Below are 13,653 nucleotides of genomic sequence, written 5' to 3' on the forward strand. Positions count from 1 at the left end.
TTTCCTGTATCATTGATAAACTGATGACTTGTCTTTTAAAGATGTGTTTTGGTTTCATGAATTTAGGGACAAAATTGTGAGCCTAGAGTTTCATTAACTTTGGTGAACAATTTTGGCGTAACATTCTAACTTCCTATTTAAATGATCGAGGGGCACCTCTACTCACTGTTGGTATAACCTAAGTAGAAAATGATGAAAGAACGCCCTCTTGTGGTGCACAGAAAGAAAACATGAGAAAATGATGCAAAGCAAGGTTGCATGAAACTGGGAACAGCCTCTTACCTGCCAAGGAAATGATGGCGTCAGGCTGGAGAACCTCATGTGCTAGATGCCAGCAGGCACTGGGTATTCTTTCCACAATATCCACAATGGCAGATGGCTGGGTGCTTCAGTTTGAAAACATATGAAAATATTTACTGTTGCCTTCATCTTCACTGTAGTTTTATGTAAATTTCTAAAAGTTCCAAATGAAATAAATAAAATCCATTTCTACAAAACAGACCCACACTCACTGGTTTCAGAGAAGCTAGTGACAGGCATTCAGGCAAAAGTGGAATCTACTGGGCAAGAAGCAATCAGAGGATTCAGTGACAAATTGTGGCCAGAAGCCTATATGGTGACTTGGCTTGAGAGCTTGCCCAATAAGGCTGCTTCATTCTGAATGGCAAGGGAACCTACTAAGATTCTCTCAGGGAATTTAAAGGACATTTAAGGAGATCCAGGAAAGACAGTGGTATAGAAATCAAGAAAAACACAGAATGCAATAAACAAATGCCGAGGAGCAATATTTATTCTGATTTCCCTGATTTATTCTGATTTATCTAATCAATGGGCCAGGCATTCTTCTAGAGGCACTGGGAATACAGCAGACAAAAAACCTAGCCTCATGAAGTTTGCATTCTAGTAAAGAATGAGAGAAGAACAAATGTCAGTCAGGTGGTGATAAATGCTACGAAGGAAGAGCAGGGTAAGAGGGTTAGAGATGGGATACGAGTTTTATACAGGGTGATCAAGAAAGATCTCTCCTATAAGGTTATATTTGGGCAAAGCCCTGATAAAGTGAGAGAATGATACATGTAGGTCCCTGAAGGAAGAGCATGCCAGGAGTGATGTGAGTGCAAACCCATGAGGCAGCAGCATGATCAGTATGCTTTAGGGAGAGCAAGGAGGTTAGTGTGACTAAAGCACAGAAGGCAAGAGAGGGATAGGTCAGACACAAAGCTGGAATCAGACCACAAAGGGCATTACAAGCATTGTGAAATGTAGAGATAGGAAGTCACTAGAGGGTTTTGAGCAGAGGTGTAACATATGACTTACATTTAAATCTGGCTGGTATGTGAAGAATCAAGTATAAGGGGCAATGATAGAAGCAGGGAGAACTGCTGGGAAGCTGTTATGACAATCTAGGCAACAAATGCTTTGGATCAAAGTGACAGCAATAGATGTATTGAGAAGTGGTTGGATTCTGGAAGTATTTCAAAGGACAGAGTAACAGGATTTGATGATGGATTGGATCAAGGTCAAAAAACAAACCAACCAACCCTCAAAGGTATTTTGGCTTAAACAATTAGAAGAATGGAAATTCCATTTGCTTAGATGGGGAAGAATCTGGAAAGAGTATTGGCGGCAGAAGTTGGGAGTGGGAAGGGGAGAATCAAAATTTCACTTCAGACATGTTATTTCTGAGATGCCTGTTAAGACTGTCAAGTAGATAGTTCGATAATAGGAACCTGGAGTTAAAGAAGTTATGGCTGGAGATATACATTTGGAAATTTTCAACACATAGTCTATAAAGCAATCTGACTGGATGAGCACACCTAAAAATTGAGTTATGATAGAGAAGAGATCTGATGATTGACTTCTAGGGTTCTCCAATGTTAGGAGGTCAAGAAGACGAGAATGGAAAAGACCAGTGTAGCAGGAGAGATGAGTGCGGTGTCCTGAAAGCCAAGTGAAAAAAGTGTTTCAAAGCGTGTCATATACTGTTGATAAACTGAGTGAAACAGCCCTCAGAATTAACTTTTGGGTGGCCATTGGTGATGCTGATGAGCTATTTCAGTAGAGCAGGGTGATAAAACCTGATTGGAATGGGTTCAAGAGGATGAATAAGAGAAAGTGGAAATAGTATGTATGGGGGATGTGGGGATGTGTGGTCAAAGAAAATTGTTTGATATTTTTAAGAGATGAGGGACATTACAGAAAATTTATATACCAGTGGATATGACTCAGAGAGAAAGGTTTTCATGCTGGAGAAAGAGGACAATTATGTATGTATATGTATAATTGAATCACTTTGCTGTACACCTGAAACTAACATAACATGAAACTAACATACATAAAATCAACTATAATCCAATATAAAATAAAAATTAAATTAAAAATTAAGAAAGAGGACAATTAAAGGAACAGGAGGATGTATTTGAAAAAGCAAAAGGATATGGATCCAGTGCACCAGAGGCAGAAGAGCAAAGTAGCAACAGGACTGGTACACTTATTAGGCACTTAGCTCCTGTGTGCCAGGAACTAAGTAGTTTTATACTGATTAATTTACTTAATTCTTTTTTTTTTTTTTTTTGCGGTACGCGGGCCTCTCACTGTTGTGGCCTCTCCAGTTGCAGAGCACAGGCTCTGGATGCGCAGACTCAGCGGCCATGGCTCACGGGCCTAGCCGCTCCGTGGCATGTGGGATCTTCCTGGACCAGGGCACGAACCCGTGTCCCCTGCATCGGCAGGCGGACCCCCAACCACCGCGCCACCAGGGAAGCCCTAATTTACTTAATTCTTATAACAACCCTAAGAGGATCATTCATTTTTCTTTCCACTTTATAAATAAAGAAATTGAGGAATGGAGAGGTTAAACAGTAGGTATAGGAGCCAGAACTTCACCCAAGCAGGCAAACTCAAGAGCCTATGCTTTTGGACTTCCCCGGCGGCACAGTGGTTAAGAATCTGCCTGCCAATGCAGGGGACACGGGTTCGAGCCCTGGTCCAGGAAGATCCCACGTGCCTAGGAACAACTAAGGCCGTGTGCCACAACTACTGGGCCTGCGCTCTAGAGCCCGCAAACCGCAACTATTGAGCCCATATGCCCTAGAGCCCGCGTGCCTAGAGCCCATGCTCCGCAACAAGAGAAGCCACCACAATGAGAAGCCTGAGCACCACAACGAAGAGTAGCCCCCGCTCACCGCAACTAGAGAAAGCCCGCGCGCAGCAACGAAGACCTAACACAGCCAAAAGTAAATAAATAAGTAAATAAATTTATTTTTTAAATAAAAGAGCCTATGCTTTAAATACTATGCAGGCAGGGACAATGACAACATGAAATAGAGCACAAGAGTAGTAATCAATTGTCTTCCTGAGAGAAAAACCATTAAGTGTTGCTGTCGAGAAACTATAGCTGCTTTTATACTTCTAGAGTCCCTCTGTGTCCTGAGCAGGGATAAATGGTGTTCGGTTCTTTTACAGGCCTAATTATATGGCCGCTGAGAATTGTCTGCTCCTCACAAGATAATAGAGCAGGACTCTTACCAGCTTGGAGTAAAGCAGGACAGCTATCTCCCTTGTTCTGCACACTGTAACTTAAATTATGTAACCCAGGATTGCATCAGCCTTTCCGGCAGCCACTCATATGCAGTCCCATTTTCGGATCAGTCTTTTGCCCACATATGCTGTTTTTTGGACCCCAGTACTTTTGATATTTATACTTATTTAAATTCATTTGGTTATTACTCCCTTCCAGTGCTGCTGCAGTCAATAATGCCAAAAGACAACTTTTAAACATATTTAGAACAATAGCAGCATTGTTGTCACTTTAGACTCCTAAAGTGACAACTCATTTATATATAAACATTTGGATGTGTTAAAAAAATTCAGTCATTTTCACAGAATCAACAGACACTGTCTATATTTGATAAGAAGGTATAAGCATACTGTTTAAAGCAGTGCTTCTGAAGCTTCAGTTATTTATATATCACATACATGATATTCATGTATCACCTGTATTAGTATTTATTTAGTATTTGTCTTTGACTCACATTTCCCCATAGTCTAGTAAGTAGACACATTATATATTTTTCTAATGTACATCCAAACCTTATATATATATATATATATATGTTTAAAGATAATGTTTACCCATGTATCACCTGAAATCATTTTGGGTACCACTAGTGATATATGTACCACATTCTGATATATATATATATGGAAATAACTTACAGAAAAATAAAAAGAGATTGCCTCTGGATGTGGGACTGAGGCCTGGAGAGACGTGGTTTTCATCAAAAGTACCTCCATAATACAAGATTTGTCACCACATGTATACAGTGTTTTACTAAACATGAAACATTTAAACTAAGTAAAACAAACAAAAATTCTATTACACTAAGTCACTTGGTACACTTCCTGGTACAATGTAACTATTCAAAAATATTTCTATATTTCATACCTTTTCCTACTGATTTTTTAAGTTCAATCACATACTCATGTCGCTCAAAACTGACATTCACGGATATGACTTCATTCATAAAATCTGAGGAAAAAAGACAGTTAACTACTACAAAATGAAAACTTTCAATGTTTTATTTTTGACTGCAGCTGTTTACAGAAATATAGTTGCAAGTATACAAATGTTCCAATAGAAGCAAAATATCTTTTTAATATTTAACAAGTTATCACAGATAGCTAAAAACATAGATGCAAATGAAATTCCCTCAGAGAATAAACTGAAAATATCTGGTGTCAGTGCTCTGAAATCCCAACTATGAAAGCCATATACACAAAAATGTAACCCTTACTTACATCATTGCAGGACAATGGAAGAAGGCAGTTCAGTGGTTGATCAGTGTGCTCAAGCAAATAAAATTAAATAAAAAAATTAAATGGCAGAATGGTAGCTAAACCACTTGAGAACAGGTTAATGACATAACTGTAGTATATTCATTAAAAGACTAAGTAAAAGAAATGAATGAAACAGTAAAAACTGTCAAAAAAAGTAATAAATACTTGGAGCTTATCAATTCAATGTAAGGGAACAAGGTGAGCAGATACGTTCATTAGATCAAAGGAAATTAGCTCAATATCATTGGAATCAGTTTGTCGCTATGAAAGTCATAAACACTTCCATGCAGGACAGTTCTTTATTGGACACAGTCTGATTCCAAAGCCACTCTCAAACATCTGAGATGTGTGTGTGTGTGTGTGTGTGTGTGTGTGTGTGTGTGCGCGCTGTCCTGAGGTTCGTTAGCTAAAATAATACAAACTATTTCAAATCAGGCAAGTTACTTCTGGAAAAAAAACAAAACAAAACAGGGTGATACGGTTAAACACAGAGCCTTTAAAGGAAATATTACAAGTTGGAGTTGAACAGAATTGTGGTATGGTATAATGCTTTGGATATACAAATACAGTATGCAATAAAGCGGGGAAGAGGGGAAGGGGAACAAGAAAGGAGGAATGTAGCTAGAGCATCTCCCAACAGCTTGCCTATGTATTTCCAGCACCAAAGTTTGCAGAGTAAGCCACTTGTATTTCCACTGCTAGTTTTAAGCAAAGAGAGCAGTGGTGATTTTCATAAAGTGAGTGTACAATTATTTTCATTTTGAAATGTTTACTTTTCTTACATGAGTTTATTAATTGGTGATTTGTAAACACCAACAATTATGGAGGTACTGAATTATACAGGGAGATTAAAATGAATGAATAAATCTACTTATCTTATGGTTAGTTTACATTTAACAGGATGCATATAACTGGGAAGGGAGAAATGCTCAAATTAAATAATACAGTGTCTTGTTTAACATCTTGTCTGAAGCATAAGTTCCAAGGATAGTTATATTTCTAGTGCATCAATTCTCATACAAAGCAAGCTATTTTAAAAGAAGATTTATCTATTAAAAAAAGAAATTAAATAAGATGTTTTGTTGACCTGGCTAGCTATGTTGTTTAATAGCTCAGATACAAATGTAAATATAAGGAATGACAAATAATTTTGTTCTGAGAGTTGGTCTAGATGGGCCAAAATTGTGGTCTGCTGGTAAAGTAAGAGGCAATGAAAAGAAAGCTTTTATTATCACTGCCCACAATGTATCCATTTTATGGATAAACAGGAGACTTTAGCACCCGTCAATTGTATTAGCTACTTAACTGTCATAATAGTTAAAATAAACACAGAACATTGCACCTATATATTTAAATCAGTCATTTAATGTAAACTTTTTAGTAAGTGGTATGAAAATGCCAAACTAACTGAATTATCAATAACTAGACTAATTTTATATGTACATAAAATATACTGTATTTCTATAGGCAGTACTGAGAATAAATTATCATTGCCAATAAATGATTATAGATAACCAGGTTAAATTGAATTTACATTAAAAACAATGTATAACTGTGTCTGTGTGAGTGGGAAAAAAAAGCCCTTTCTAGATCTTACTGTATACAGTTTACACCAGTGGTTCTCAAACTTTAGCATGTATCAGAATCACCTGAAAGGCTTGTTAAAAAACAGATTGCTGAGTCCCACTCCAGAGTTTCTGATTCACTATGTCTGGGATAAGGCCCAAGATTTTGCATTTTTAACTAGTTCCCAGGTGATACGGATGTTGGCTGGTGGGCTGAGGACCACACTTTGAGAACCATTGGTTTATACATACTATATATATAGAAAACTATATACTATAATGCTATTAATATGAAACAAAAAATATAGGAAGAGGGCTGGTTTTAATTAACTCTCAAACATATCATTAGAAAGCCGAACATTTTAATGTTTCTAAAATGATTTTCTGAAGTGTAATAATTTCCCCTTATAGTCAGTTACATTTCAAAGTCTTAAGTCCTACTATACTTTTTAGAAAATATTTCCATACCAAGTTGGCTATCCAAAATAAAAAGGGACATAAATATTCTAAACAGTTAAGATATACTCATCAAGAAGGAATCATAACTATACAGCATTCTTGACTTCTTTGGAATGATTAAAGTGCATAATATCATTAGGGTATTGAGAATATTGCATAAAGGTTTGCAGTCTTTAGTGCCACTAACAGTCACAGAAATACTCACATGGGGAAAGCAGCTCTATCCCTAAGCTACTACTCTCCTGACCTGTTTGTTGCTGATGGCTCTTTCTTCAGGCACCACCACTATGGTAAGGAGCTGGAACATAGGCAAAATTAACAAAAAACAGAGGGATACTCAATCCAACTGTATTTGGCTGCAAGGAATTATTTTAGTTCTGGAGGGACTCAGATACAACTTCATTTCCTTTGACACTATTTTTCATAGGCAGATTTCTAAAGTTCTGATGGACGAGAAGTACACTATAATGAATTATTTGACTCCGTATGGTTAGAAAAATTGACATTACTAAGCTTTACCTAAACTATGTGTTAGTGGTTTATTTTCACCCATCTTATAATAAAGATCAGAGAAGGTGCTTCAAACACTTCCTTTCTGAAATTTAACTATCCATATTTGTGTACATAGTCTCACATATAGTAAAATTTTCAATAGCATTCAGATAAGACCTATTATTAGTTGGTCAAGATGAAGACAAATTTAGCTAATTTCTATAAATGCTAAATAGTATAATTTTGTGATCTTTTACTTAGCCTCCTTCAAAGAAACAATTCTAGCTATGTATCTTTTCTGTTCCTCTTATGCCAAAGGGTGTTAGAAAGTTATGAAGTTGTTTCTACGGTGATCAAGAAATGGAGAAAAAAATGACTAAATAGAAAAAATGAAAGTTGAGACTATTAAAGTCATTCGCTATGTGTTTTTGGCAACAGTGAAAAATGAAATTATAAGAAAGGGGCACTAACATGGTAAAAAGGCACTTTTCCATAGCATTTAATCTAGATCTAAAATATTAATTAAAAAAATTTCCTGAAAGAGAAAATGGAGTAAAAATAGAATTTTATTAATAAATGAGCCTAGAATGACACGAAAACAAATGGGGATTAAAGAAGCAATTAGAGTACTGGGACAATTCACAAATGATATTCTAGGTATTATTCTGATATTTACTACAGTATGAACATTATCTTCATGATTTAGCTCTAGTGACACAAATAAGCAGAGAAGAAAACCATTTTTAATACATGTTATGAGATTCTAAAGCTGATGAACTATATACAGTCTCTCTCTCTCTCTCTCATTAAGGCTCTCCATATAACCAAAGGCATGCAGATATAATGTGGCTGTCTTGGTTAGGGATGAAGCCTGTGGTCATGAAGCAGAGTAAAGCTAATAGGTCTCATATAATTTTCAATTAATTAGGAAAAAAACAACTGGAAAACAGATACTAGAACAGAAATTCTCACCAGAAAGATGAAACATTCTCAAATTACTCCTAGTGAATGTTTATAAACCATGCTGAATTTGAGATTTTGGTTATTAAAGCATTTAATTTCTGGTCTATAATTGCTGATGCATCTAAACAGACTTCACTTTTCCAAAATAAGCCTCTATAATGGCTTAAATGGTCAAAAGGAATTATTATCTTAGTTCTGGAGGGACTCAATATAACTTCTTTTCTCATTCCCTTTGACACAATTTTTCCTAGGCAGATTAACTGAGGTTCTGATGGGCAAGAAATGCACTATAATGAAATTCCCAACTACAGCGTATACAGTATTACAAAAAAAGAAAGGAAGGAAGGTCCCTCATTAATACTGCTTCTATAATAAACAAAGCCCTTTAAAAACCTGTTCTAGGGAGACTGGCGAAAACAGATTTGCATTGGTTAGATAACAACATGATACTCTATTTGTAATTAGAATAAGGTAACATGATAAAGCTCAGAAGCAAAATATGACTTCTAATTATTTTCTCCCATGTTGGTGTGGATATATAATGGAATGACAATAAGGAATAAAACACACACACACACACACACACACACACATGTGCGCGTGCGCACACACTCACGCAGACACGCAGGTAAGCTCCAAGCATTAATGTAAGTTGCTAAAAGCAAGAACGATTGAATGTAACAATAAAAAGGAATAAAATGTGGTTTATAGTTTATTTAGGTCCTTCTGCCATAAGTAAATTTAATAAGTTGTTGTTTCCAAGGCCTCTGTTGGCTCATGGAGTCTCTCCTATATGTAGATATAACTTGTAACAGTAATCTTGAAACTGCATTATTAGCACAAGTATCAACCACTGACTACTAAGCTAACTCTTCAATAAGAAGACGAGTACTTTTTGTAACCAAATAGTATGTTCTGAATGCTATACTTAACATTGACCTTTTAGGGGTAAGGAACATTTAACAATGTAAAAAAAAAAAAAATCATCATTATTGAATAAGAATATGGTATCTTAGCACAGCCCTTGTACAAATAACCACAAAACTTATGAAAATAAAAATTGGGTTTTCTGCCTCCATCCAATCAAACCACTACAGTTCAGGTGTATGTTCTGTTCTAAACTTAGATATTATAAAACAGAAAATTGGTCCCTGGTGACTTGGCATTGGCAATCAGCATTTTACAATGATAAACTTCTTGCTAAATAACAGAAGTCAGCACCCAAGCCAGTCTTCTTGCCACCACTTTATCCATACAGCAGTGTTAACATTCTAACTGGAACTTGATGAACAAATAGACTTCCTGAGTCTCCTGTGTAATCTCTTGGGAAAAAATTCAGAAAACTCAGAAATAAACTTACAGCATTTTATTTCTACTTCTTATTTTTATACCACTGGATAAGCTTACTGACATGAGTCAACCCTCTGCAGTTAAGAGTTTTACATTTTAAAACTGGAGCACTGGATTGTGTGGTCCTTCTCATACCCTGAACTATACTGGGTAAATTTTCGTGATGGGGTGGGGAGAGAGAGATATATTGAGGAAAATGCTTTTGGTTTAGAGAATTTATAAAGTAGCTCTGGATATTACAAGATGGGGAAAATGTTATTAAAATTACAAACATGGGTTTTTTTTTAGTGTCTTTATAAATAAAAGGCATAGAATACAGAAAGCCAATTAATAATAACAATAACAACAATAATAAAATATTAAATATATAGTGAGCAAAGACTGAATGGCTCATTCTTGTGAAACTCAACTTACACAACTGCCTGGATGGGTTTCCTTACTCTAACGTTTTGCTGAGTGAAAGATCCAGCGAACACACAGTGAGCTGCCTTTAGCCCACTAATCACATCAAGGAACCGCCTGATGGAATGGCCACAGATGAAAAGGTCATTTGTTTCAAAAGATACTTAAATACTCAATAAAGACATAACAAACCCCCCCTCACTTTTATCAGACGCCACGTTGTGGTAGAACATCAGACAAACTCACAAATTTACCACAAAAATGTGTGGCAAAAAAAGAATAGTTTATATATATGTATATATATAAATTTCTATATTTATGCCAATGTACTCACTCAGTACAAATAGCAAAATAGTATACCATTTCCTAAATACAAAATATAGCTTTCCAAAAAAATGAAACACACATTAGATATAAACCATCCAAAACTTGAACGATTGAAAACTGTATTCAAAATTAAATGACCCAGAGTAGGTCTCTTTCTGAAAAGTTCCCTTCATATCGGCAAGAAGCCTGTACTACTGAAAACATAATTCAATGACTCTCAATCAGAGAGAGAAAGAAAGGGTTGGGGGTGGAGGGAAGAATAAATGAGAACAAAGAGAAAAAACAAATTAAAGAAGAGCACAAAGAACCAAGGAAGACCATCACAAAAAGGGGGAAAAATCTGACTGTATAAACAAAACCAACACCACAATTCCACAAAGTTCAGCTAAATGTATCGGATAGAAAAAATAAAAAACAGAATTGTAGCCTTCAACAAACAATTAACAGGCTATTTTTTGTACACTTAAAAAATAAATGAAACTGACAAGAATGCCAAAACATCTTATCTACATATAGAAGCCACACACAATTTGGCCTTAAACTGTATTAACAGCTTTCTACATGCCAAAAGGAGAGTAAGACATAAGCATGTGTCCAGACAACAGGTTGTAGAGAGAAGCAGGCATCCCATGGGTGGTGCGAACACCCAAATCTGTATAACTAATGCTACAACTGCAAGTTCTGGAGTGTGTTATTTTGCTCTGTATAGATGTAACACAAATTAATTCTTCATATTAAGTCAATGATATGACCCTGTAAAGCCTAAGGCTTGTGGGAACCATCAGATAAGTGACCACTTCAAACTGTAAAGCACTGAGGTGACAAGTGAATTACACTCACTGCAGCTCAGGGAGAAGTGATGTTTCAAGAAATTTTAGTTTGTCTTTTTTTTTTTCAGATTAACATTTACACTGTTTCCTATTAGAGGGAAAAATTTGAAGACGTCAGAACAGCACCGTTCATGGAAAAAAAATGCATTGTTTCTTGTTTCTCAGGAGTCAGCTCCCCTCATTCCTGAAAGGATACCCCCCGGCCTGTGCTGCAGGAGTTGCTGGGTTACCCCAGATCAAAGTGGTCTTTTCATTTAAGTTACTACAGGATCACAAAGCTAGTAATATATTACTAATTGTCTAAAATAAAGTGAAGAAGAGGGGAAGAACAGTATCGCTGAACATAAAAATGGAATACCAGTTCAAGACTGGGATAAGAAGAAAACAGACTTGAATTGCTCTGTCAGTTTTAACTATTGTAGGAGGATATCAGAACATAATTTACCATATATTATCCCCTTCATTTTTAAATAGAGCAAGATGTTTATATTTTTCTATGCACAGTTATGGCTAAAACCCTTAACAGAAACACAGAGAATTAACAACTCTCTGAAAAATAAAATCAATAGCATTCCAGCTGTTCCCAGTTTGTGTGTTGTCTGTGATAAATAGAGTCCTCTTATCTGTGTAGAGCTCTTAATACAGCTTACCTGTCAGAATGTTACCCCTTCAGTTTCTCTATAAAAACTGAATGAAGACTGCTTCACTTTGGCCAATAGCTGTGCTTTTTATATTGAAAAATCACAGCCTAAGTTATGATTTGAACTTTCCTTTTTCAAAAGCCACTACTTGACTAAATGCAGGAAAGAAAATCTGAATGAAGAACAAAAGTAAACATGAAACATGAATTATTTTCTAATAGCAATAATAACTGAGTGATCCAGCTTATCAATTTAAACTGTACTTTTAAAGAAATAATGCCTAGGAAAATAGCAACAATTAATTCTGTCAGCTGGAAACTCAAATAGATTCTCAGTCATCACTGTTATTAGGAATATAAAATAAAAAGGTGTTAACAATGGTGGTTAATCACTGCAATAGGCAGCACAGGTGTGCTCTTTTGCAGTCAGAGTAAAATCCATCCATTTATTCAATCACAGTTTTTCATATTTTGTTTTCTTTTTAAAGTAACAGTTCAATAATCCTCATGGAATCACAAGATCTCAGGGTATCTTGAAATCAGGATTTTCTTCATGGAATTTCTAAAAAAAGAAGAAGTTTAATATAACTCAATAGGGAGGGAAAGCCTTTACAAAGTTCCCGTAGCCCTGAATGATCCCAAAGTATATTACAGTACTACAAATGATACTTTATCATATTTATACTGTCAGACTTTTCAGATTCAATATTTATTTCTTGAGGAACGGAGATATGAGTCATAATTATATCTGATATATAGTACATTCATCGGATGTTCTGTCATTCCAAGGAAAAGAAGCTTAGAGCCAGAAGGAATGCCCAGTATTAACAATATGACCTAAGCTATCATTCAGAGTAATTTATTTAGGGTAAAAAAGTACCATCTTGTGAGAAAGCCATATTTTAAAAGATCAGAGTCCTAACAGTGTTATTACTTAACTCAAATCTGCTAAGAATAATAAAATTTATTGATGCTTTTCAATAAGAAAAAAGCCAAAATGCAATACTCACATATCCAGTTAAAAGGAGCCAGTTAAGTTGTTCCCTTGGTTTTGCAATGAAACAAGCAAATCAATCTTTTCAATGTTCTGATTGGTGTTTATAGAGGATGCCAATGGAGAATTCTCTGGCATTTGCTGAGAAAGAAGTGTTGTCACAGGTGGTTGGCCCTCGTTTTGCGGTTGGCCTGGCTGACTTATGGCCATCAACTGATCTGGCAATGTAGCTGGTCCAGAAGTTAAAAGCTGACTACAGTCTGCAGAGATATTTAAAATAGAGAAGCTACCTGATTAGTTATTTTCTGTTAAGATTCATAAGAAGGTTATTTATTAGTGGTTGGGATAAATTCATTACTGTGTTTGCTCATTATAGAGTTAAAAGTGAGGCACCTGACAGCCTCCAAAAAGGTTTTCATTGAACAGTAGTAGAATTCATCCTAGGTTTCCTCTAAGCAGTATAAAAATACAACAATGCTTAGTTATCACCATAAGTCCTATATAATTTCCTTGCTATATAAACATTTAAAGAAACATGGTTTTCTACCTCCTTGGAAACTACTTACTTTAATTGGCTGAAAAATTTTCTGTCATTCTTACTTCATTTTCCTTTCAAGTTTATATCTTAAAATGGCAAACACATACATTTATATATGTTACCACATTTAATCCTCCCAATATCCTTTTCAAGTATGTAATATTACCACCACTTTAGATATGGAAACTGAGGTTCATGCAGGTCAAATATCCTAAGGTCTCAGTCTGTAAGTGGTATAGCTGGGATTTGAACTC

General features: G+C 35.7%; 1 protein-coding gene across 10 annotated transcripts in view; it reads right to left on the reverse strand.

The window, feature by feature from the left end:
• Positions 1 to 4,563: 4,563 nt before the first annotated feature.
• Positions 4,564 to 13,653, reverse strand: part of NFAT5 (nuclear factor of activated T cells 5) — a 133,582-nt gene continuing 124,492 nt past the window's right edge. For all 10 annotated transcript variants that reach the window (XM_027119426.1, XM_027119429.1, XM_027119428.1 and 7 more), the window contains 2 exons: positions 12,878 to 13,121; positions 4,564 to 12,429 (listed from right to left, as the gene is read on the reverse strand). In XM_027119426.1, the coding sequence (XP_026975227.1) occupies positions 12,886 to 13,121 (236 nt within the window). In that variant the 3' untranslated portion in view covers positions 4,564 to 12,429; positions 12,878 to 12,885. The remainder of the gene's footprint in view (positions 12,430 to 12,877; positions 13,122 to 13,653) is intronic.

This window comes from Aethalodelphis obliquidens, unplaced genomic scaffold, assembly GCF_003676395.1.
Source record: "Aethalodelphis obliquidens isolate GAN/ISIS:26980383/991018 unplaced genomic scaffold, ASM367639v1 scaffold20, whole genome shotgun sequence".
Lineage (NCBI taxonomy): Eukaryota > Metazoa > Chordata > Mammalia > Artiodactyla > Delphinidae > Aethalodelphis > Aethalodelphis obliquidens.